At 40.6% G+C, this 24,889-nt stretch overlaps 1 protein-coding gene across 1 annotated transcript; it reads left to right on the top strand.

The window, feature by feature from the left end:
- The first annotated feature begins 6,253 nt into the window (after nucleotides 1–6,253).
- On the top strand, nucleotides 6,254–24,662 carry LOC132866131 (uncharacterized protein CXorf38 homolog). The gene is made up of 6 exons (XM_060898721.1): nucleotides 6,254–6,585; nucleotides 13,091–13,225; nucleotides 16,163–16,285; nucleotides 16,858–17,007; nucleotides 22,293–22,463; nucleotides 22,757–24,662. The coding sequence occupies exons 1-6, from the start codon at nucleotides 6,376–6,378 to the stop codon at nucleotides 22,889–22,891; spliced, it is 924 nt and encodes a 307-aa protein (XP_060754704.1). The 5' UTR covers nucleotides 6,254–6,375; the 3' UTR covers nucleotides 22,892–24,662.
- The last annotated feature ends 227 nt before the right edge of the window (nucleotides 24,663–24,889 follow it).

Below are 24,889 nucleotides of genomic sequence, written 5' to 3'. Positions count from 1 at the left end.
TATATTTTGAATGCATAATCCTCAGGTTTACGTATTTAATATTAATAAAGTATAACTACTCTAGATGAATAATAATGAGAGTAGTTATTTAAAATACATAAAGTATATTGTTTGAATTGCATAATAATCAGGTTACCTATAGATAGTTTTCACATGACGTCACAGAGTCGGGGATTCCCTAGTGGCGGCCATCTTGTGGGTCAAGCTTACCGTACGGGTCACTGAGCACACATTGTAATGCGCGAGTACAAAGTCTTCAAAAGAACCCAAGCAGGCTATTTAAAGCTAGCAATGGTGCACACCTGTTGTATTCACGGCTGTTGTAATAGGTCAGATGATGACGTCAAGCGGAGCTTTTATGGAATTCCCGTTGTATGGGAGCACGAAGGCGGGCAAACAAAGAAACTCAGCATACAAAGGAGAAATCTATGGCTTGCGAGAATCAACCGCAAGGATTATCAGCCTTCCAAACACAGCAAAGTCTGCTCTGATCATTTTATAAGTGGTAAGTTGTTTAAATAAACAATCAATTGTGTTTAAGTTTGTTTTTGGAAACCAAAACATCATGTAAATAATCTCTGGAGAATGCCTAACTGGAACCGCTGAGTGTACGTTTACATTGTAATGTACACTTAATATCGCTCGTTTGTCACGTTTCTATTTGACACTTGTCACTTCATTCATGCAAGGGTCATTTTTGAAAAACATTTTAGGTCTATTCTGTATGATTTGATTTATGTTTGGGATGCAAACAGCGCGCCTTTTGGCGGATGCCGCCTTTTTCACGGCTGAATCGCGCAGATCCTTTTTTTTTTTTAGGGGGGGCCGTTGGAGTGTCTGATTATAATTTCAAAGTAAATTCTGTATTAAAATTACTAAATAAGCAAATCCGTTACAGTCCATGAAACAGGAAGTATAAGGATGAGAAAAAAAACAGTTTAAATCGTAAAGCTGTGCACATTTGCGCGAAGCTGCGCAAATGTGCGCAGCTTTCCGATTTAAACTGTTTTTTTCTCATCCTTATACTTTCTGTTTCATGGACTGTCCAGGTGAGCTAAAAATTAAAATTTCTCACATTTCTTAGTATCAAAAGGCACATATACATTACTTAATCAACACATATACCAACTTTCAAGACCATACCACTCATAGTTTTCAAGTTCTGCTCCGGAAACAAAACCTACCCCTCAGACTAACCTGAGAAACTAAGTCTGAAATTGTTTCCATGGAAACATGAAAAATTAAAATTTCTGAAATTTATTAGTATGAAAAGGCACAGCTACATCACTTGTATACCAAGTTTCAAATCCATATCATGAATAGTTTTGCATATATGCTCCGGAAATGAACATTGCTCTTAGAAAATCAATTTTTTTATGTAAAACTGTGAAAAATCCTTTTTTTTCCCCCCAAAAAATCCAAAATAGTAAAAGGCACCAATTCACACATTGCTTGATATGTATACAAAGTTTCATGAAGATAGCTTCAGTAGTTTTAAAGATATGGCCCAGAAATAAAAACGTGACTGGCCGGCCGGAACCTGTTTCTATATCCCCTGCCAAACTTCATTTGGGTGGAGGATAATAAAGGAATCCATGTTTTTCCCCGCCACTTGAATACATAGAGGTTGAAAACAACTGAGTCCTGACTTCCCACTTCTAAGTTCTCAGCATCAGACCACATTTTCCATCCATCCATTTTCTGTAGCCGCTTATCCTGTACAGGGTTACGAGCAAGCCGGAGCCTATCCTAGATGACTATGGGTGAGAGGCGGGGTACACCCTGGACAAGTCACCAAATCATCGCAGGGCTGACACACTGAGACAAACAACCATTCACACTCACATTCACACCTACAGTCAATTTAGAGCCACCAATTAGCCTAACCTGCATGTCTTTGGACTGTGGGGAAACCGGAGCACCTACAGGAAACCCACGCAGACATGGGGTGTTTTACTCTTCATTTCCATCAATGAAGAGTTATAACATCACCAAAACTGACTTCATGTTAAAACTGTTAATGTTATAGTCATGTTGTCTGTTGTTGCCCAAATGAGGATGGGTTCCTTTGTGAGTCTGGTTCCTCTCGAGGTTTCTTTCTCATGTCGTCTGAGGGAGTTTTTCCTTGCCACCGTTGCCACAGGCTTGCTCAATGGGGATAGATTAGGGATAAAATTAGCTCATGTTTTAAGTCATTCAAATTCTGTAAAGCTGCTTTGTGACAATGTCTATTGTTAAAAGCGTTATGCAAATAAACTTGACTGGGAGAACATGCAAACTCCACACAGAAAGGCCCCTGTCGGCCACTGGGCTCGAACCCAGAACCTTCTTGCTGTGAGGCAACAGTGCTAACCACTACACTTCATTATTTTGGTTTGTTATATCATAGTGTTTCATTAATAGCCTACATAAATAGTTATTTTGTGGTGCCCATAGGCGGTTTTAAACAGGGGCCAGGGGGAGAGTGAGGATGAAGACATTCAGGATCAGATTGAGGGACAGAATGAGGGACAACCCAACAAGTCATTGGGACAACCAGATTCACCATGCATATCAAGTACAGCACCATCAGGTTTGTGATGTTGAACAAATGTATGTGTGTGAGCAGTGTCGACCTACAATTCATATAGCCTACCCTGAAAGTGTGAAGTCTGAATAATAATTAATAAATATAAAATACAAATAAGAGATATAATAATAAATTAATAAATGAATAATGATAAATAAATGTTGTTCTCAGTCGCACTCTCATATTTACTGTATTCATCTTTCTCCAGATATCAGCAAGTGCTTGGACAACACTCCAGTGCAGCCACGTCTGAAGAAAAGGTTCATTGTATGCAAAAATAGAAATCTTATTTTACAAAAAAGAGAAACATGGTTTTAAGATTTACTAAGCACAATTTATTTTATGTTTAGGCTATGGAGACAATGTTTATCTCATTGTATTTATGCTCAATGTATTTTGTTTTGGTTTTAAATAAACTAAACAAAACATTTTGAATGCTTAAATATTGCCATGTTTTGCCCATATGTGCCCCCCTGAAAAAATACTGGCCCCACCTCGGCCCCCCTAGTAATTTTGGTCTAGAACCGCCACTGGTGGTGCCATGACCAAAGCCCCCCCCCCGAGGCTCCAACTCTCCCACCATGGGCGGGAGACCTCCCACTTTAGGGAACATTTAGAAAATCCTCCCGACCTCCTGCTGACAACATAAAAATCTCCCGCCCGCCCTTACTTACTACACATGATTAGTTAAAAATATATATAACTTGATATGTTTATGTTGACGAAAATTAATAGTTGACTTTCCGCTTTTCGTGTGTCTGATATTGTATGGGTGGACTCAAGTGTGTAGCCCACAGTATATGACGATTCCCCAGTCAGTACACCGATCGGCGTAACGGGGGGATTGGAGTGAATGCCAGAGGCATGTGCGCGCAGATCAAGCACGCATATGAATAGAGCGGAATTTGGTATGCCACGGGCTACACACTTGAGCCCACCCAATGTCTTAGCAGTTACCGATAAAGCATACAGATGGCGCTATTAATGATATGCGTGAGAGAACGAGAAAACCCACGACACTCAACCATTTTGTTTGTTTTTTTGCGTCTGCAATTTGTCTGCATTTATCACCTGCTCGTCTTTAACTTTATGTTCTCTTGAATGAGATAATGAAACGAAGTTCCGTTGGTGGAAATGGTGAAAGCCAAACTACGAAGAAAAAATATCAGAAAATCACCAAGATAAAGTTGGGATTGCCTGTCGCGATGGTCGCCAGGGAAGAATGGCGGACTATTTTGGACAGCAGCAAGACGACCCTACATCTGACAAGGTTAGATCACCAGACCAGACGTTAGATTCTAATGAACTTGTCTGACTTTTGTTTGTCTGACTTTTACTAACTTAGACTTAGAAATAGAATATTATTAGGAGAACATTATCATCAGAGGGTCTACCATAGGCAATTTATAATAGTCATAATTGACATTAACATTGACTTTAGGCATATTAAAGTTTGGTCTGTAGTCACTGGATTTATCTAGATCTGTTACTATTAATAATATTTAATTGACACGAAATGTGGTGAATCATTCATATATATATATATATATATATATATATATATATATATATATATATATATACTACCGTTCAAAAGTTTGGGGTCACACAGACAATTTTGTGTTTTCCATGAAAAGTCACACTTTTATTTACCACCATAAGCTGTAAAATGAATAGAAAATATAGTCAAGACATTTTTCTGGCCATTTTGAGCATTTAATCGACCCCACAAATGTGATGCTCCAGAAACTCAATCTGCTCAAAGGAAGGTCAGTTTTATAGCTTCTCTAAAGAGCTCAACTGTTTTCAGCTGTGCTAACATGATTGTACAAGGGTTTTCTAATCATCCATTAGCCTTCTGAGGCAATGAGCAAACACATTGTACCATTAGCACACTGGACTGATAGTTGCTGGAAATGGGCCTCTATACACCTACTGTATGTAGATATTGCACCAAAAACCAGACATTTAGTAGAATTTAGCTAGAATAGTCATTTACCACATTAGCAATGTATAGAGTGTATTTCTGATTAGTTTAAAGTGATCTTCATTGAAAAGAACAGTGCTTTTCTTTCAAAAATAAGGGCATTTCAAAGTGACCCCAAACTTTTGAACGGTAGTATATATATATATATATATATATATATATATATATATATATATATAAATATAAAATCTCCTCTAGCCGCTTTATCCTGTCCTACAGGGTCGCAGGCAAGCTGGAGCCTATCCCAGCTGACTACGGGCGAAAGGCGGGGTACACCCTGGACAAGTTGGCAGATCATCACAGGGCTGACACATAGACACAGACAACCATTCACACTCACACCTACGGTCAATTTAGAGTCACCAGTTAACCTAACCTGCATGTCTTTGGACTGTGGGGGAAACCGGAGCACCCGGAGTAAACCCACGCGGACACGGGGAGAACATGCAAACTCCGCACAGAAAGGCCCTCGCCGGCCACGGGGCTCGAACCCGGACCTTCTTGCTGTGAGGCGACAGTGCTAACCACTACACCACCGTGCCGCCCCTATATATATATATATATATTGCCAAAAGTATTTGCTCACCCATCCAAATTATCGGAATCAGGTGTTCCAATCACTTCCATGGCCACAGGTGTATAAAATCAACCACCTAGGCATGCAGACTGTTTTTACAGTTTGGAGCTGGCCCCTTCCTCTTCCAACATGACTGCGCACCAGTGCACAAAGCAAGGTCCATAAAGACATGGATGACAGAGTCTGGTGTGGATGAACTTGATTGGCCTGCACAGAGTCCTGACCTCAACCCGATAGAACACCTTTGGGATGAATTAGAGCAGAGACTGAGCGCCAGGCCTTCTCGTCCAACATCAGCGTGTGACCTCACAAATGCGCTTCTGGAAGAATGGTCAAAAATTCCCATAAACACACTCCTAAACCTTGTGGACAGCCTTCCCAGAAGAGTTGAAGCTGTTCTCGCTGCAAAGGGTGGACCGACGTCATATTGAACCCTATGGATTAGGAATGGGATGTCACTTAAGCTCATATGTGAGTCAAGGCAGGTGAGCAAATACTTTTGGCAATATAGCACTCGGACAGCACAGACCTCCACCAAGAATCCTTTCAAAAATTCCGGGATCCAGAAGATGATCCGGATCACCGCTAAAATTTAATGGATTGTTACTTGTGCCCAGTCACACCTCTGGAAAAAAATTTCAGAGCAATCCGTTCATAACTTTTTCCGTAATGTTGCTAACAAACCAACAAACAAACAAACCAACGCTACCAAAAACATAACCTCCTTGGTGGAGGTAACAAACTCGCCTTCGTGCCTATGGCGCTCAAACTTGTCTCCCTCCGAGCTACTCGCAGAGAGGGAGAATCTCCCTCTTTGCAATTTCCCAAGTTGGAGCCTGTGCCTTTCTATCAGAAATAATGTAAATTCTTTATTTTCTACTCTGATTAAACAAACAAACAAACAAACAAAAAAAAAACAAGAAACTTCTATTCTATTAAGTGTCTTCAGAAAAGCCTCATATAAGACTTTTGAAATGCAAATGAGCACCATAACGTAACGCATATGCAAATTAGCATATCGTCACATGACCCCAGAGCCACAGAACCAATGAACGCGTGAAATGCAGAAAGGAAAAAGTCGTCCTGCCTTCATTTCCCACAATGCACTCCTACTAACGCGGAAGTGCTTTCTGTTTACACAAAAACCTTCTACGCACAGGACAGAGAAAAACCCTGAGTGGTTGTTTTTTTAAACTAAAAAATAAACATTTCTAGAACATTTTTTCTTATTACCCCACCGACATGGTTCATGAAGATTTATTTGCCCGTCTTAATGAAGCTGGCTATAAGAACTGGCTAAAAGCAGGTTTCTGCCTCCTGAAAGTTAAAGATGGATTGTGTGGATTTGCAGACAGTGAAATGCAGGAGTTTCACAACACAGTCATCAATAACAACTTCGTGTTACAGAGAGGACAGAGGTGCAGAAGCAGCTGTAGACCGAGAGGAAATCAGGTACCACTTGGTTATTTATAATAATAATAATAATAATAGGGGAGAGCGGGGAAAGTTGGGACGGGGAGACTTGGGACAGTTTGTCTCATCTCATCATCTCTAGCCGCTTTATCCTGTTCTACAGGGTCGCAGGCAAGCTGGAGCCTATCCCAGCTGACTACGGGCGAAAGGCGGGGTACACCCTGGACAAGTCGCCAGGTCATCACAGGGCTGACACATAGACACAGACAACCATTCACACTCACACCTACGGTCAATTTAGAGTCACCAGTTAACCTAACCTGCATGTCTTTGGGGGAAACCGGAGCACCCAGAGCAGACCCACGCGGACAACATGCAAACTCCGCACAGAAAGGCCCTCGCTGGCCACGGGGCTCGAACCCGGACCTTCTTACCGTGAGGCGACAGTGCTAACCACTACACCACCGTGCCACCCTGGGACAGTTTGTATTCCCAAAAATTAATTTCAACCAATCAGGTTTTACATGGGCGGCACGGTGGTGTAGTGGTTAGCGCTGTCGCCTCACAGCAAGAAGGTCCTGGGTTTGAGCCCCGGGGCCGGCGAGGGCCTTTCTGTGTGGACTTTGCATGTTCTCCCCGTGTCCGCGTGGGTTTCCTCCGGGTGCTCCGGTTTCCCCCACAGTCCAAAGACATGCAGATTAGGTTAACTGGTGACTCTAAATTGACCGTAGGTGTGAATGTGAGTGTGAATGGTTGTCTGTGTCTATGTGTCAGCCCTGTGATGACCTGGCGACTTGTCCAGGGTGTACCCCGCCTTTCGCCCATAGTCAGCTGGGATAGGCTCCAGCTTGCCTGCGACCCTGTAGAAGGATAAAGCGGCTAGAGATGATGAGATGAGGTTTTACATGACATCAGATGTTGCCCCTTAAGGCCAATTTATGCTGACAACCCAGTCCTCGCAGATAGCGTCGCAGACAGTGTCTGCGTAGCCCCCCCTTCGCAGACACTCTGCGCGCACCTCCCAAAAATTGTGACCACCGCAGACAGCGTCGCAGACAAGAGGGCTCTGATTGGTCCACTCTACATCCACTGTACACGCACTTCCGCTTCCCTACTTTCCCGGTTTGTTTTGTTTTCACGACCGTCATTTTTAAACACGAGCGAAGATGGAGCAGCATGAAGAGCGGTTGATTGAGGAAGTACGTACATGTATACGACTCCAGTTCTAGTCATTATAAAAAAAAAGTTCTAGTCATTATAAGTAACCGGAAGATAAACACTCCACTAACCACACCCACCAACTACTCCTAGCAACTTTGCGCCCCCTTGCATTGTGCCGGTGAATAACATCGCGCACGCCTATTACTCCCCGCTCAACGATAAATTACAACTGTCTGCGAAAAGCTATCTGCGAAAGCCTTGTCGCAAGAGCATGCAGAGGCCTTTAGAGTAATCTACTTCCTTTGGAGCCATGAAGCTGGACATTGCAGTAAGATCTGTGCAGTTTAATATTTTTATCAACCAAAACTTGTATTTTTTACTTTGCCTCCGCCTCCATTCTACAGTGGTGCTTGAAAGTTTGTGAACCCTTTAGAATTTTCTATATTTCTGCATAAATATGACCTAAAACAACATCAGATTTTCACACAAGTCCTAAAAGTAGATAAAGAGAACCCAGTTAAACAAATGAGACAAAAATATTACACTTGGTCATTTATTTATTGAGGAAAAAGATCCAATATTACATATCTGAGTGGCAAAAGTATGTGCAGCAATAACTGCAACTAAACATTTCTGGTAACTGCTGATCAGTCCTGCACACCGGCTTGGAGGAATTTTAGCCCATTCCTCTGTACAGAACAGCTTCAACTCTGGGATGTTGGTGGGTTTCCTCACATGAACTGCTCGCTTCAGGTCCTTCCACAACATTTCGATTGGATTCAGGTCAGGACTTTGACTTAGCCATTCCAAAACATTCACTTTATTCTTCTTTAACCATTCTTTGGTAGAACGACTTGTGTGCTCAGGGTCGTTGTCTTGCTACATGACCCACCTTGTCTTGAGATTCAGTTCATGGACAGATGTCCTGATATTTTCCTTTAGAATTCGCTGGTGTAATTCAGAATTCATTGTTCCATCAATGATGGCAAGCCGTCCTGGCCCAGATGCAGCAAAAACAGGCCCAAACCATGATGCTACCACCACCATGTTTCACAGATGGGATAAGGTTCTTATGCTGGAATGCAGTGTTTTCCTTTCTCCAAACATGACGCTTCTCATTTAAACCAAAAAGTTCTATTTTGGTCTCATCCATCCACAAAGCATTTTTCCAATAGCCTTCTGGCTTGTCCACATGATCTTTAGCAAACTGCAGACGAGCAGCAATGTTCATTTGGAGAACAGTGGCTTTCTCCTTGCAAACCTGCCATGCACACCATTGTTGTTCAGTGTTCTCCTAATGGTGGACTCATGAACATTAACATTAGCCAATGTGAGAGAGGCCTTCAGTTGCTTAGAAGTTACCCTGGGGTCCTTTGTGACCTCACTGACTATTACACGCCTTGCGCTTGGAGTGATCTTTGTTGGTCGACCACTCTTGGGGGGGAGGTAACAACAGTCTTGAATTTCCTCCATTTATACACAATCTGTCTGATTGTGGATTGGTGGAGTCCAAACTCTTTAGAGATGGTTTTGTAACCTTTTCCAGCCTGATGAGCATCAACAACGCTTTTTCTGAGATCCTCAGAAATCTCCTTTGTTCGTGCCATGATACACTTCTACAAGCATGTGTTGTGAAGATCAGACTTTGATAGATCCCTGTTCTTTAAATAAAACAGGGTGCCCACTCACACCTGATTGTCATCCCATTGATTGAAAACACCTGACTCTAATTTCACCTTCAAATTAACTGCTAATCCTAGAGGTTCACATACTTTTGCCACTCACAGATATGTAATATTGGATCACTTTCCTCAATAAATAAACGACTAAGTGTAATATTTTTGTCTCATTTGTTTAACTGGGTTCTCTTTATCTACTTTTAGGACTGGTGTGAAAATCTGATGATGTTTTAGGTCATATTTATGCAGAAATATAGAAAATTCTAAAGGGTTCACAAACTTTCAAGCGCCACTGTATGGTGTAATGTACGCTGGTGAAGTTGGAATTTGTTTAGTATTAAAGTTTATAACTTAGTTACCATATATACTAGTATCTATTAAACTTAAATTCTGGGGGCAAAAAAACACATTTTAAGGATTTTTTTTCCCCAAAATGGCTAGATGGGGAGAGTTGGGACAGTTCATCATGTTAGTTTTTTTCTTGTGGTTTACAATAAAATTGTTTAAACATATTTGTTAAAAATGTGGGAGTGTACCTGCATGATGATGAAGCTTATTTTATTCCTTCTTGAGAATGGAACTGTTTTGTCGAGTCAGGTTTTGGGTAAATGGACATTTTTCTCTCGCTCTACCAGCATTGTGTGTTCATATAGTTCATATGTCAGGGCTCGACATTAACGCTAGTCCAACTGGACGGGACAACCAAATGTTTGGTGCAAACAAGGCAAATCCACATCTGCTTGTCTGACAGGACAAGTTGAATTATTCCCAACTCTCCCGTAAGTTCCGGGAGTCTCTTGGATCGCAGCTCCCTGATACCTCCAAATTAGATACAATATCCCGGAATCTAGAGAGAGAGAGAGCATCCTGATTGCTCTGTCTTGCTCAGTAGACCAATCAGTGTTCTGTGTGGGCGGGCCTTATGCCTCTTTTCTGGACCGAGAATCCATCAGTTCAGTGTATCCAGGACTGTCATGGCAGAGCATCCTGAAAAAAAACAAAAATACAAAACCTACTTCACCTCAGACTACATGAAAGTGTCCCCTTACCTAATGGGGATAAAAATAATGCCGGTGTTGCGTGCTGTACTGTTTGTAACAGTCAGTACGTTTACATGCACATCCAAATCGAGCTACTGTCGGTAATCGAGCAAAGGGTCCCAGCAGGGGTGCCAGAGAAATCCAATCCTACATGCAACTGTGAAATCGAGCTATTGTGTAAGGTACATTGTGCACCTGAGACACAGGTGGCGCTAAACGCCCCATCGTGTTGGTACACTTCCGGTTGTCGTCATGAAGAAGAGCTAAAGTGTTGCCAGATACTGCTGATGTTTTCCAGCCCAAAACATGTTCAAATCCGCCAAAATGCACTTAAAACCTCCCAATCTGGCAACACTGGCAGTTCCGTGCTCAAGCTGTTAGGCTTGCTCTAACAGACTGTATGGCTACAAACTGTCCGGCGCAGACCACTGTTTTGTAAGACAACTTATTTTGCACAATTGTATATTTTTCTAAAGTCCATTTTTTTGCTTACAATTTAACTTATGTCTTAATAAACACACAGTTCAATTGTTTTGTTTTTATTGACATTCTTCAGATGTTGGAGATATATATATATACACACACACACACACACACACACACACACACACACACACACAAATACAATGACTTGTTTATGTTCACAGCTATGCAACAGCTGTACAGATGTATTTGGTGATACAATAAGTGAGCTAAATTTTAACAGTGCAAACAATGCCACAAAAAGAAAAGATTCATGCTGTTGTCATGATTCGTTGTCATGCCGACCGAGGCTGTTGTGTTTCCCGCTTGTGGTCTCGTCACTCCCGGAAGGGGCAGTGCTGAAGTAAGTAGCTCGACTACGTAGCTCGATAGGGTTTACATGCACTAAGTAGCTCGGCAGAAATCACATAATCTAGGTCGTGTAGCTCGATTGCGAGAAATCAAGTTCGGTTCAACTTCAGCCTAGCTAAGGTGTTTACATGCCATTTAGAACTTCGATTTCAGTCGAGCAACGGCAGAAATTCGATTTTCTGTATGTGCATGTAAACGCACTGAGTGAATTCAGCATTGCCTATAGCGGGGTAAACGATTGTAAAGACACGTTGAAACGAGTTTTAACAGTGTCATTTGTTCATGTGCAGATTATTTATACGAGCTGGCTCGCTGTTAAGGCTACATGATAAGGCTGAAGTCCTTGAAGACTTGCTTAAAGTTGCAGTAGAATATAAAATATGCGTTTTATAATAGTAATAATCAGTTTACATAAATAGTATAAGTAGTCTACGTATTTTGTCTCATTTTCTACATCTAGGCTGATCTAATTTGGTTTGCAAACAAGAGAAAATTACTTAACAGAGTATTACATATCACCGCCCCAGGCAATATAGTAATGATACCTTATACTTTGGGACCACATCTTTTAGGGATTGTTGAAAATCACCATTTTTAATGATGATTATTCAAGAGTTACATCAATAAAGTTCCAACAAATGTAGTTCAGTCCCCTCAGTGATCCGGCCATGTTATCAGACTTTTAATTCACCGAAATCGGATAAATGGCAATCAAATACCTCAATAAAATAAATATCTGTGGTGAATCTTTATTTCATTTGGACATTTATTGTATTTTTCTTTTGTATGGTTCACATTAACACATTATCGTAAAATATTTTGTGGGAATTTTATGACGGTGCCGAACTCACTTATGGTTTGTTTTCATTCACAATGCGATTCTGTCCCCCTTATCATGTCCAACTTGTTTTCTTTTAGTTTTATTTCTTTAAATTAATTTATACCTAAAGTTTTACTGGATTAATCAAGATTTAACTTTATTTCCTCCAAAAGCTTCGAATTTGAGGGAGTCTATCTCTTAAAACTGCAGATCAGGTAATGGGTTAGAACAACACACGCACCATAAGGGGACACTGGATAGTTTTAGTTTATTGTTACAGTTAAAGTTTGAATTTTATTGAAAAAATATAAATCATGAAAGCATAGTGATTATCATAACTATACCTGCTTTTTGATAAACTTTATCACTTTCCTTTCATTGAACTAGTAAATACATGGTAATAAAAAGGTTATAGTCATGACAACTGTTTGTCTTGCTGTTTGTCCAATTGGACAAGCAGATTAAAAAGTTAATATTGAGCCCTGTATGTTACAAGTTTTACTAATAAATAAAAATTAAACATGTAGGCCTGGGTATTTTATTTTTGTTCCATGTCTCTCAACATAATGTCCCATGTCTCCCCTCAATGTCTCATGTCTCCCAGCAAAAAATAATGACAGAAAAAGTGAAACCTGAAAGCCGGGATATGTAACAAACTGAGAAACTAATGTTGTGGTAAGAGGGTATAATAAATACTCTCTAATGCAATATGAATGTTATGCTACCTGCAAAGAATTTCACACAATCTACAAAAACTGAAAACTTGTCCCAAGTCTCCCCGCTTTCCCCTAATATAATAATAATAATAATAATAATACCCTATGCCCTGATAAACTGTATAGAAATAAATAGAATCCCCCAAACATTTCTGGCTTTATATGAATTAATAATTTACAGCTAGTAAAACTCACTATATTTTTTAAACCAGTAAACACTGGAAGAGCTCTGCATGTGATTTGTCCAGTAAATGTAAATGTAGAAACTTGTCTATTCATGATATTCTTTTCCAGTTCGAGTTTGCTTGTCCTCTCTGTAATGAGTGGAGGAGGGAAATATTGAGACACCACACAAAACCATCTGGTGTCATTAACTGGGGAAACTGCAGGCCCTGGCTGTGGCCTACTGAACACTGGGAACTGGCAAAGGTAGGTTACAGCAGGTTACAGGTGTGTGAAGTAGCTGTATATTGTTGTAGATCTTGAGTGAATGTTACAGAAATCTCAAAGATCATTATAAGATGACGAGTTGGTCCCATTAGTGACCCATATTTCTGTTTTCACACCTCTCTTTGTCAAACTCACTTTGTATCACAGGTCACTTGACCGTGGTGATAATCATGGATGAGCTTGATCTAAAAAGACAGTTAGTATACCTGTATTGCAGCATTCCAGTCCTGCACTGAAGTTTCTTTTGGGACTGACTGACTCACTCATTCACTCACTAACTGGCTCACTCACTGACTGGCTCACTCGCTCGCTCACTAACTGGCTTGCTCACTCACTGACTGGCTCGCTCACTGGCTAGCTCACTGACTGACTGGCTTGCTCACTGGCTCGCTTGCTGGCTCACTGACTGACTGGCTCGCTCGCTCACTGACTGACTGGCTCGCTCGCTCACTGACTGATTGGCTCGCTCGCTGGCTAGCTCACTGACTGACTGGCTTGCTCACTGGCTCGCTCACTCACTGGCTCACTGACTGGCTCGCTCGCTCGCTGGCTCACTGACTGACTGACTGGCTCGCTCGCTTGCTGGCTCACTGACTGACTGGCTTGCTCTCTCGCTCGCTCGCTGGCTCACTGACTGACTGACTGGCTGGCTCGCTGGCTCACTGACTGACTGGCTGGCTCTCTCGCTGGCTCACTGACTGATTGGCTGGCTCTCTCGCTGGCTCACTGACTGACTGGCTGGCTCGCTCGCTGGCTCACTGAATGACTGGCTCGCTCACTCACTGATTGGCTCGCTCACTGACTGCAATAAATGTTCAGTCAAAATTACAATTGTGACTTCAAACAGGAAGCTACATGGATTAAGAAGAAATCTGGGTTTTTTTTTACTTATTTTCCACCAATTCCTCTTTTTATTAATAATAATTCATTATTACACAGCTTCGTTGGATACTTAATTCTGATTGGTCAGTTAGAGCATTCTATGGTCTGTTAATTTTGTGTAACAGACCGTTGCTATAAATAATAGACCATTGCTATGGACCATGACATTCTTGGAAGCAGTAAAATAATTTTTAATCAATAAAATCATTTTAAATCAATATTCTCTGTGAAATTGTTTATTTCTTTATAGCCGTGTTATAAGTTGGAATAATGTACAGCGAGCTGGTCATCATTAACTACTTATTAACTGAGCATGAGGTCTTTATGGGAAAATATCAGACCTCTGTCTTTTTGTACGGGCTCGGTCCGTACTGTCAAGACCACAGTCTGATAGTTCCCTGTAAAGACCAAGCAAGCTAGGTTAATAAGGAGTTTATTATCAGGCTTTTTTATTTCTAAGATTAAAATAGACGGTCATTATAATGAGGCATGACGCTGCTTTTAGTCACGTCATATTTGTAACGTTGTTGACTCACGCATGCAGAATAAATGGCTAGCAGTTTCAAAACTGAATTTCTGTTAGCGGTTAGCAGTTTCTAAATGCTCTTTGTTGCTCACTTCTTGAATAACTCGGTGACTCTTTTGTGTTTCAGCCATTTTTAATTCCGTTTTGATTTCCAGGTCATCTTTGTCATTTTGTTTTTGTTTATTTTTTACAACATTCAAAGCCGGAGCCTTAGAAAGAAAGTCCGTAATCACCCACGGGCATTACAGGAAAATTCTGCCTGCCAAGGAACCAATCAGAGAACACGATTTTATCAGAAGTAGCTCATGCCATATAATAACACAAAATAAACCCCTTCAGTCCTGCATCACTCTGTGAGAATTTACTTTTCATGATAATGACTGGCTTGCTGTACATTACAAGCCTCAACGCCAGGTATTGCCCGAATGCCCAATTTGCCCGACCAAGACATTCGAGCAGAAATATTTTAGTGAGTTAGACCCGTTCGGGCGCACCTATGGTCACCTTCTTTAAGCACAAAAATGATTTTCGAGCGAGTACATTACAGAAAACAAGACGTATTAATCAGCATCCTCGCCTCCCCTGTGATCATCATTTTGGTTTTTTTCTTCCTGATTTGTAACGGCGATTCTGATTGGCTCACTTCAGGCGCACGTGCACATTTGTGCTTTTCATCACTATGAGTGGTCGCTGGTGCCCTCTATGTTTTCCCAGGTTTACTTCAGGACGTCCACATATATATGTAAAAAAGCTCGTAGTAAGTACATTCAGTGAATGCTAAGACATGCTTTTGTGTCTCGAATAGTAAACCACACTATAAAGGTTGTTTAATTTCCTCCTAAATGCAATGGCAAACTGAATGATAAGATGGTACTGCAATACAGACTCCTGTTTTATAATGTTTTTAGTTTTATAATTCATCTTTGCGATATTGCTAGTCATTGTTATAGGCAAAACAAAGTGTGTTTTGTGTCCTAAACTCTATAATAAAAAGACGTATTATGTACTAGTACCATACGGAAGTCTTACATATATGATATTGATTTCTGTTTCATGTTTTCAGGGCTTGTCTTGTTCTTCTGTTGCAGAAATAAATGTTGTTTAAATGTTTTTTTTTAAAAAACATGTATTTTTGTCTAAATAACTCAATTATACCCCTAGAAAATGTATCCGTATTGCCTTGAACCATGTACTTGAAAACTTGCTGAAATACAGCAAAATTTTAGGGCAAAAGGAAATTCAAGGGGGGCAAAAAAACATTTTTGAGGCCATTTAAGGTGTCAAAAGTTAATGTTTGCATTATACCTTATGTGTAGGTCTGTCTGTCTGTCTGTTTATAGAAAAATTGGTAACCTAAAGAAGGCCGTTGTAGAAATACAGCAGGTTGGCAGAAATGACCCAGTATGACTGCACTTTGTTTGTTAAATGGAGTGGCTTCTCTTATCACATTCAGCAGCCGAGGACGTTTGGTTTTTAATGTGTTTACTGGTTCTGCTTACATTGTGTAGGCTTTCATGCCACGAGGATTGGCAGATTTATCCAGAGCAGACCAATGTGATGCAGCAGCACTGCTGAACCTCCTCCACTTCTGTGACCATTTCAGCTTCATCAACCAGAGGCTCATCACAGAGGTGAAACGCTGTTGCACATCGTATTACATACTCCCAAGCAATGCTCGAGACACTCGTCTAGTCACACAAATAAGAGTGAGCAAAGTCAGATTATATGTACTTTATTTAAAGAATAAGGAACCATGTTGAAGAAAAGGCCTCATTTGCTGTGATGCTGAGTTCGAAGGAAAAAAAAAGGCGAGAGATCCTAATTGACATATAATTGAAAGTCCAAAGCAAACGTCTGTGTACATGGTGCTCATTGTTTTTGTTTTTCAAAACTTTACACCAAAAAAAGCTTTCGTAATTCTCTTCTGATTGTTTTTGATCATTTGAGGTCCATTTTAGGGCTAAAATTAATTGCCGATTTTGAATGACCCTGAGGATGACAGGAGAACAGGATGGCTGAAGAAATCCTCAAGGTTTGCAGTTTGAAGCTAGTGTAAAATTTATTCCAGATGTGAGAAGCTGTATTTAAAAACCATCTTTTCCAAGTCAGACCAAAGAGAGTTCATTTATCTGTAGTGGAGACATGCGAACACAGTTCATCCATTTAGCTGACGTACACATTTCATCCCTCTGTTCCCCCCCAGGTCATACGCTGTAGGAATGAGTTAATGCACTCGTGTGAGATGCAGGTCACAAATGAGTGGATGACACATTTTCAGAAGAGCCTGGAACAGTTGTTACTAACTCTACGCCACGTCCCTGAAGTGGCTGCAGCAGGCCAACAGATCCAGGAGGTATAAGACAAAACAACACAGCATAAATAAAAGTTTAAGATGGATCAGTATGAAAAGTCTACAGTCCAATCCAGTATCATATAGCAGGGGTTCCCAAACTTTTCCATGCCAAGGCCCCCCAAACAGCATTAGCTTCTGGCTGGGGACCCCCTTTGCAAACCCACAGACAATGCTACAAAATATGTAAAGAAACATCAACTTTTAGAATGTTTTCTCTTACTTTTATTCAATAGTCAATAATTGTTACATTTGTTTAGCATAAGAATATTATTAACTAACGTTTTCAACACAAATATTTTCGCACTGAACAATAAACTGTATAACCTCCTGTAGTACCTGATTCAACTCGTTATCCATCCTTTTTGCGACCAGTGCCCCGCGATGGAGCATGCAGTGTGTGGCCACTACATGCGGGGCCTTCTGCTTAATGAGAGCGGTCACTCCACTGATCTTCCCAGTCATTGCCGCGGCTCCGTCCGAACACGCCCCCACACAACGGGTCCAGTCCAATCCGTTAGACTCAATGTAATCGTCCAAAACTTGAAAAATGTCTTTCCCAGTAGTTCTTCTTTCAAGTGCTTTACAAAATAGCATTTCCTCCACAAATCTTTCCTGTGAAATAAATCTGATGTACACAAGCAGTTGGGCCTCATTGGATAAATCTCTGCTCTCATCCAGCTGAAGTGCGAAGTATTCGCTGGCTCTCACCTGCTCCAACAGCTGAGCAGATACGTCTTGAGTCATGTCACCAATCCATCGCCTCACGGTGTTATCAGAGAGTGGGACAGCATCGATTTTTTTTTGGCAGCATCCTCACCAAGCAATTCTCGGACAATGTCCTTGGTGGCTGGTAAAATCAAATCATCTCCAATTGAGTGAGGTTTTTTTAGCACGAGCAATGTGGTACGAGGCTAAAAATGATGCCTTCAAGGCCCGCTTGGGGACAGTAGCTTGCTGGGTGAATGCAGAAGATTGCCTGACCAAATGCTCTTCTTTGCGTCTGAAGAAATCTACTGTTTTTTCGGCATCTGTCGGATGTTTTTGTACCAAGTGATGCTGAAGTTTCGAAGGTTTTAAGCACTCGTTTGACAGGGTCTCCAGACAGAGGACGCTTTTCGGGCAATCATGGCCATTTTTCTGTATAGCTGTAAAGCCATACTTAATGTATGCTGCCTCATATTTTCGGATTTTAGTTGGCCAGGACTACTTAGTTTTTTTCGCAGCAGTGTCCTCCACAGCAGGGCTGTTGGTTTGTTCCTTCGGTCTCTTCTTCAAAAACCTGTCCATTTTGCGCTAGCAATACGCTAGCTTGATGAGCAAAGCAGCTTGATAAATGGCACAAACCGCAACATCACAGGCAATCAGAGAGATGAGCATGGCAAACAACGTTTCGATATGATGTATTATTATTAATAATTATATTTTATAATAATGATTAAAAAACTAATTACAATATATTTAATAATAATTATTTAAAAAAAAGGATATATTTTTTTCGCAATTTTTTTGTTATCGTCCCTCCAACTTTCTGAGGCCCCCCCTAGCGCCCCCTGGCGCCTCCCCAGGGGGCCGCGGCCCCCACTTTGAAAACCACTGTCATATAGTATCTGCTTACAGCTCATTTTCAAAGGTGCTGTAAAATAACACTGCAGTGCCCTTTGAAATAATCGTCCATTTATGTGTACATGTTGGAGTGTTATCATCCATACTATTATACTGCTAATGAACTGGCAGTGTCAGACTCTTGATAAAGTATAACTGGTCAACTAAAAAGTATGTTGTTAATTACAATAGTAAATGATGCCTGCAAAAATCATCTTGGGCAAGAAGCCAACTTAAGAAACGGTGATAACGAGAAGGGCACTTGGCAGAGTGCATACCTCCATCAGGCCACATATTATCAACATCAAATCACTTGAACATGTACGCGTAATGCCAATGTTGTAGTCGAGTCACTAAACCTCGAGTCCGAGTCCAGACTCAAGTCCAGTGTTCAAGTCCAAGTCATTAAAGAAAATTTCTAGTCAAGTCCACTATTGATCCGAGTCGAGTCCGAGAATAAGACTCCAACCGCACCATTTGACGGTGGCTGTTGCTGCCTTTATGTGAAAGCGTCTCTGCTACTGTGTTGGACTACGTTACTGTTTGACTGCCCCATTTTAGTTAACAGGCTACAGATAAAAAGCTTGTTCATCACTCAGCAAGCCCCGCCCACTATCAACAGGGCAAATAACATGAGAGAGGGTTAACACGAGCTAGTTCATCAGTCAGCAAGCCCTGCTATCAATAGAGCAATGAACATAGCGTGTCACTCACTTCTCTGGGTGGAGTCTTACCAAATGACGATCGAAGTTCGAGGTTGTCCCCGTCGTCTCCTTGATAGTTCTTCTACATATTGAACACACAGCAGTGCATTTTCTCCCACTGCACGAGAAGTCTGTATAAGCAAAGCGGACAATCCTAGGGGCTTCTCTCCAGGCATTTTAGCACCATTAACGTTAGTTTGTTCCTGAACATGATGTATGAACAGGTGAATGTGCATTCTCTTGCACAACATTAGCATAAAAATTAATGTAGATATCAATATCTTATGCCAAATTATTACGGCATGTTACAAAAATTAAAGAAAAAATCAGAATCCTCGTCTCCAATTTACGAGTCCGAATGCAGTTAATGCACGAGTCCGAGTCATCAGTGCTCAAGTCTAAGTCAAGTCACGAGTCCTTAAAATTAGGGCACGAGTCAGACTCAAGTCCAAGTCCTGGACTCGAGTACGACAAGCCTGGATAATACTAAAGCTGTCCACCAAATTTCATCCAAATCTGTTCACTACTTTTTGAGTTACGTTGGGAACAGACAAAAGAAAATCTTGGATTTGCATACATATCTACATTTGCATCAAAATCTAATAAATGTCTTGGCCCATGGCCCACCTTTCCTCCAAATTTCATCAAAATCCGTTTACTGCTTTTTGAGTTATGCTGGGAACAGGCTAACAAACGGAAGCGAAAACATAACCTCCTCCAACAAATGTCTAAAATGTCACTAGCTAAATGAGATTAGCTCATGCTCAAGCTTTTGGATAGCTACAGGGACATAACAGAACATACATAGCATAATGGGTATAAGCCTAATAAAATTAGCTTGTGATCAGATAAAGATTTTCAAAATGTCTGTGGTGCTCCCGTGTTGTCACGTCTTCCTCAAAACACAGAAGAGCGCTTACACACACTTCACTGATGATGGTGGATGAAGTTTTAAAGTGCATATCATGGGAAAATTCAGGAGCAATATCAATGCAATTCTCCTATTTTATATTAAACTTTGGTCAAATATCTGTAACATTCTGCATTCTCTGCAGTTTTTTACCCTGCGCAATACCAGAAAAATTCAGTTGAAATCAAGCCATTTGAGGCGAATTGGTCCGCCTCTGAAAAAACTTTGCATTTGAATTTCCAGGGAAACATTGAATTTCATGACGTCATCTGCAGGACGCCTCCCTCTGAATCCTATGTCAGCGCTGGTTTGTTTATGAGAAAACGACCTGGTGGTTTTCTGCAAATTTCTTCAACGTTATCGCGTAATTATTAAAATGGTTAACAGATGTATCGTAGGAGGGTGTAGCAACACCAATCATGATGGGATTAGTATTCATCGTTTTCCAAAAGACCGGACAATGAGAGAGAAATGGGAGCGCTTGGTCTACACAGACTGTGTACTTAAACCGTGCAAAGCTCACGCAGCCTGCTGGCGCTTCCGCAGGTAACGTCACGAATCTGGCTCCAGACTTCCTTGGGATTTTTCCAGATGCGTTTTGTTATTTTATTTTTTTCTGCCGTAGACAGATGGCCTTGTGCAAAATTACCCTTCTGGATGAATGTGTAAAGGGACATACTTTCAGATAAAAAAAAAAACTGAAATTGGTCCAGAATATGCACTTTAAATTGTTTAACTGACCAGGCTAATTTACAATGAGGTCATGTGTATAAATTAGGGCTGTCAATCGATTAAAATATTTAATATTATTATCTGTACCACGAATTGGCCTAGAGGTTAGCATGTCCGCCTCTCGATCGGGAGATAGCGAGTTCTACTCACAGTCAGGTCATACCAAAGACCATCATAAAAATGGTACCTATTGCTGTCTGGCAAGGTACGCTGCAATACAGATGTGAGTGGGGAGTCAAACTCTCGCGGTTACCAGAGGACCCATCCCCCACTGTAACCCTAGCTATGTAATAGGCGAAAGGCAGAGGGCTACGGAAACGGAGATCGGCGCCGCCCTATGCACCACATGGCGTGGGAAGGACTTTGGTTTTGATTATTATCTGTAGTTAACTCACGATTGATCGCAAATTAATCACACTTTTTAAAAATCTGTTCTAAATGTACCTTAAAGGGATATTTTTCAAGTTTTTGGGGAGTGAGAGTGGACAAATCTGCTTGCTTTATGTAAATGTATGTGGCCAGGTCAGGAAAGATAATGCTGGACACAGCAAAAATTATTTTTGTGGGTATTTTATTCCACTACTGCATTTTAAAAAAACAAAGTCGCTTCAACTGTATAATTTTGAGGCTTTAGCATAATTCAGTGTGAACAAAACAATACAGTATTTTCCTCGAGTTCCGGACTTAACTTCCAGCCTCAAGCTATGCAATAAAATGAACTAAACAAACTCGGTGATGTGGACTCTGGACAACAGCAGTGGCTATCTTTAAATAAAGAAAATCAAAATACAAAACCCCAAATAAATACATTTAAGGCACACAGCTCATAAAGATGTTTTCCAGTAAAATGCAAAAACTCACTGTTAAATATACAGTATGTTCATGAGCAAAAACTGCATTTATAAACACTTTTACATCACTCACAAATTTCTCAGAATAAAATAAACTCTCTCACTCCAGTGTGCAGCCTACGTGCTTAGACACACACACACACCTGGACCTTCACACGTCTTCTTTTCTTCCCTCTGGACCATCAAAAGCTCCTAAAAAAATACATTATGTAAACAGTCAGAATGCATCAATATAAGTTGATTCTGTATGTATATAAGTGCACTTTATCACGACTTGTGCCGACCAGCTACTTGCTACATCGCTCACTCATACTACATCACTTCCTGATTTCCCAAACTACGGGGGAGGGGCACAGAACATGCATGTGTTAATCGCGCATCAAAAAAAATTAGTGGCGTTAAAATGAATTTGCGTTAATGTGTGATTATCATGTTAACTTCGACAGCTCGAGTATAAATCATTTAGTAACTTATTTTGTTTTTCAGATGTTGTCTGTTGATCTGTCGTTGCACATCCCTGGGGTGGACAGTGTGGATGGAGCCAAAATGGAAGGAGTATTGATTGAATCTCTCAGCCAGTGTGAGACGGAATTGCTCAGGGAATCCCTGAGAGACCTATTAAACAACCGTGAACTCCAGGGGGATCTCATACCTCTGGTAAGGTCTACATAACCTACAAAACCAAAAATCATCAATATTATAATAGTTATAATTATAGTATATTATAACGACAGTGACTTCCTCTCAGTGACCACCTCTGTGCCAGCAAACTAAATTAAAACAAAATGAGCGCTTCCTGTGGTTTTTTTTTTTAATTGATTATATAGTTTTGATACAAATCTAGTGTTTTTTCCAAGAAATTCTTTATCTTGTTGGCAAATTCACTGAAGCTAGAGTCCCGTGACATTTATTTATTTATTTATTTATTTATTTATTTTCCTCCCGTTTAGGAGAAACTGCAGAACATCTGTAGATTCCTGAACAGCCACAAGGATCTTGAAGAGCAGTTCAGGACAGAACTTCAGAGCCTTCAGAGCCTAAAGGCACAACAGCTGCAAGGAGTGAACAACAATGGGGAAAGATGACTGTGTTGCAGGGGTTAATACATATAAATGGATAACTCCATTTTGGTTTGAATTGTATATAGCAGGAATATTAGTAGTCAGATCGTTCATTCAGGTTTTTCACAAGCAGGTCGTTCCATGTAACTTGGAATGGTACACTTTAACACACGCTGTACTATTCATAGATTTCAGTAGTATGCCGTTGCAGTCAAGTTACAGTCAGTAAATTGTTGTAAAGTGCTCCTTCGATCCAGGACATTTGTTAGAAAGGAAGGAGAATGTTCTCACATGTCTCATGTTTATGTACAGTGTCTTGCAAAAGTATTCATCTCCCTTGGTGTTTGTCCTGTTTTGTTGCATTACAAGCTGGAATTAAGATGGATTTTTGGGAGGTTGGCACCATTTGATTTACACAACATGCCTACAATTTTAAAGTTGCAAATTACTGTTTTATTGTGACACAGTTGTTTTATTGGTGTACAGCAATCTTCAAGTTATGCCACATATTCTCAACTGGATTGCAGTCTGGGCTTTGATTAGGCCATTTCAAGACATTTAAATGTTTCCCTTTAAACCACTCCAGTGTAGCTTTAGCACGATGTTTCAGGTCATTGTCCTGCTGGAATGTGAATGTTCGTCCCAGTCTCAAACCTCTGGCTGACTCAAACAGGTTTTCCTCCAGAATTGCCCTGTATTTAGTGCCATCCATTTTTGCTTCAGTCCTGACCAGCTTTACTGTACCTGCAGGTAAAAAAATATCCCCACAGCATGATGCTACCACCACCATGCTACACTGTAGGAATGGTGTTCTCAGGGTTTGCGCCACAAATTGCATTTCCCATGATGGCCAAAAAGGTCAATTTTAGTCTCATTTGAGCAGAGAACCTTCTTCCATGTGTTTGGGGAATCTGCCACATGCTGTTGGGCAAACTCCAAACGTTTTCTTAAGCGCTGACTTTTTCTGGCCACTCTTCCATAAAGCCCCACTCTGTGGAGTGTACGGCTTAAAGTGTTCCTATGGACAGATACTCCCATCTCGGTTGTGGATAAGATAAGAAGACCTTTATTATCCCATAATGGGGAAATTTCCTGTTTGCAGCAGGACAGTGGATAGCAGCAGAAGAGGACATATCAAGTCACACAAGTAAAAAAAAAAAAAAAAAAAAATATATATATATATATATATATATATATATATATATATATAAAAATTGCACCTCCTTTAGTGTTTTCTTTGGTGTCTTTGTTGCATCTCTGATTAATGCCCTCCTTGCCCGGTCTGTGAGTTTTGGTGGGTGGCCTTCTCTTGTCAGGTTTGTAGTGGTGCCGTATTCTTTCCATTTTGCTATAATGGATTTAATGGTGATCTGGGGGATATTCAAAGTTTGGGATATTTTTTTATAACCCAACCCTGATCTATACTTCTCCATAACTTTGACCTGTTTAGAGTGCTCCTTGGTTTTCATATTGCTTGCTTAGTGGTGTTGCAGAGTCAGGGTCCTTCCAGAACAGGTTGATTTATACAGACATCATGTGACAGATCATGTGACGCTTTGATTGCACACAGGTGGATCTTAATCAACTAATTATGTGACTTATGAAGTGAATTGGTTGGATCAGCTCTTATTTAGGGGTTTCATACGAAAGGGGGTGAATACCTATGCACACTCCACGGTTCTGTTTTTTCATCTTAATTATTGTTTGTGTCACAATAAAACACCAATTTTCACCTTTAAAGTGGTAGGTACTTTGTGTAAATCAAATGGTGCTAACCCTCCAAAAATCCATTTTAATTTCAGTTTGTAATGCAACAAAACAGGACAAACACAAAGGGGGATGAATACTTTTGCAAGACACTGTAATCTCTGATACAATACAAAAAAGAAAGGGGAAAAAGATTGTTGTAACTGCTTTGTAAGCTAATAGACTACACTGACATTCAAGGACAGCACTAGACATTAATGATTGGGGGTTGAGCCATTACTGGGTGGGGGGCTGAGGGAATGCTTACCCCTTATG

The sequence above is a fragment of the Neoarius graeffei genome, chromosome 18, assembly GCF_027579695.1.
Source record: "Neoarius graeffei isolate fNeoGra1 chromosome 18, fNeoGra1.pri, whole genome shotgun sequence".
Classification (NCBI taxonomy): Eukaryota; Metazoa; Chordata; class Actinopteri; order Siluriformes; family Ariidae; genus Neoarius; species Neoarius graeffei.
This window is presented reverse-complemented; position numbering and strand designations above follow the sequence as displayed.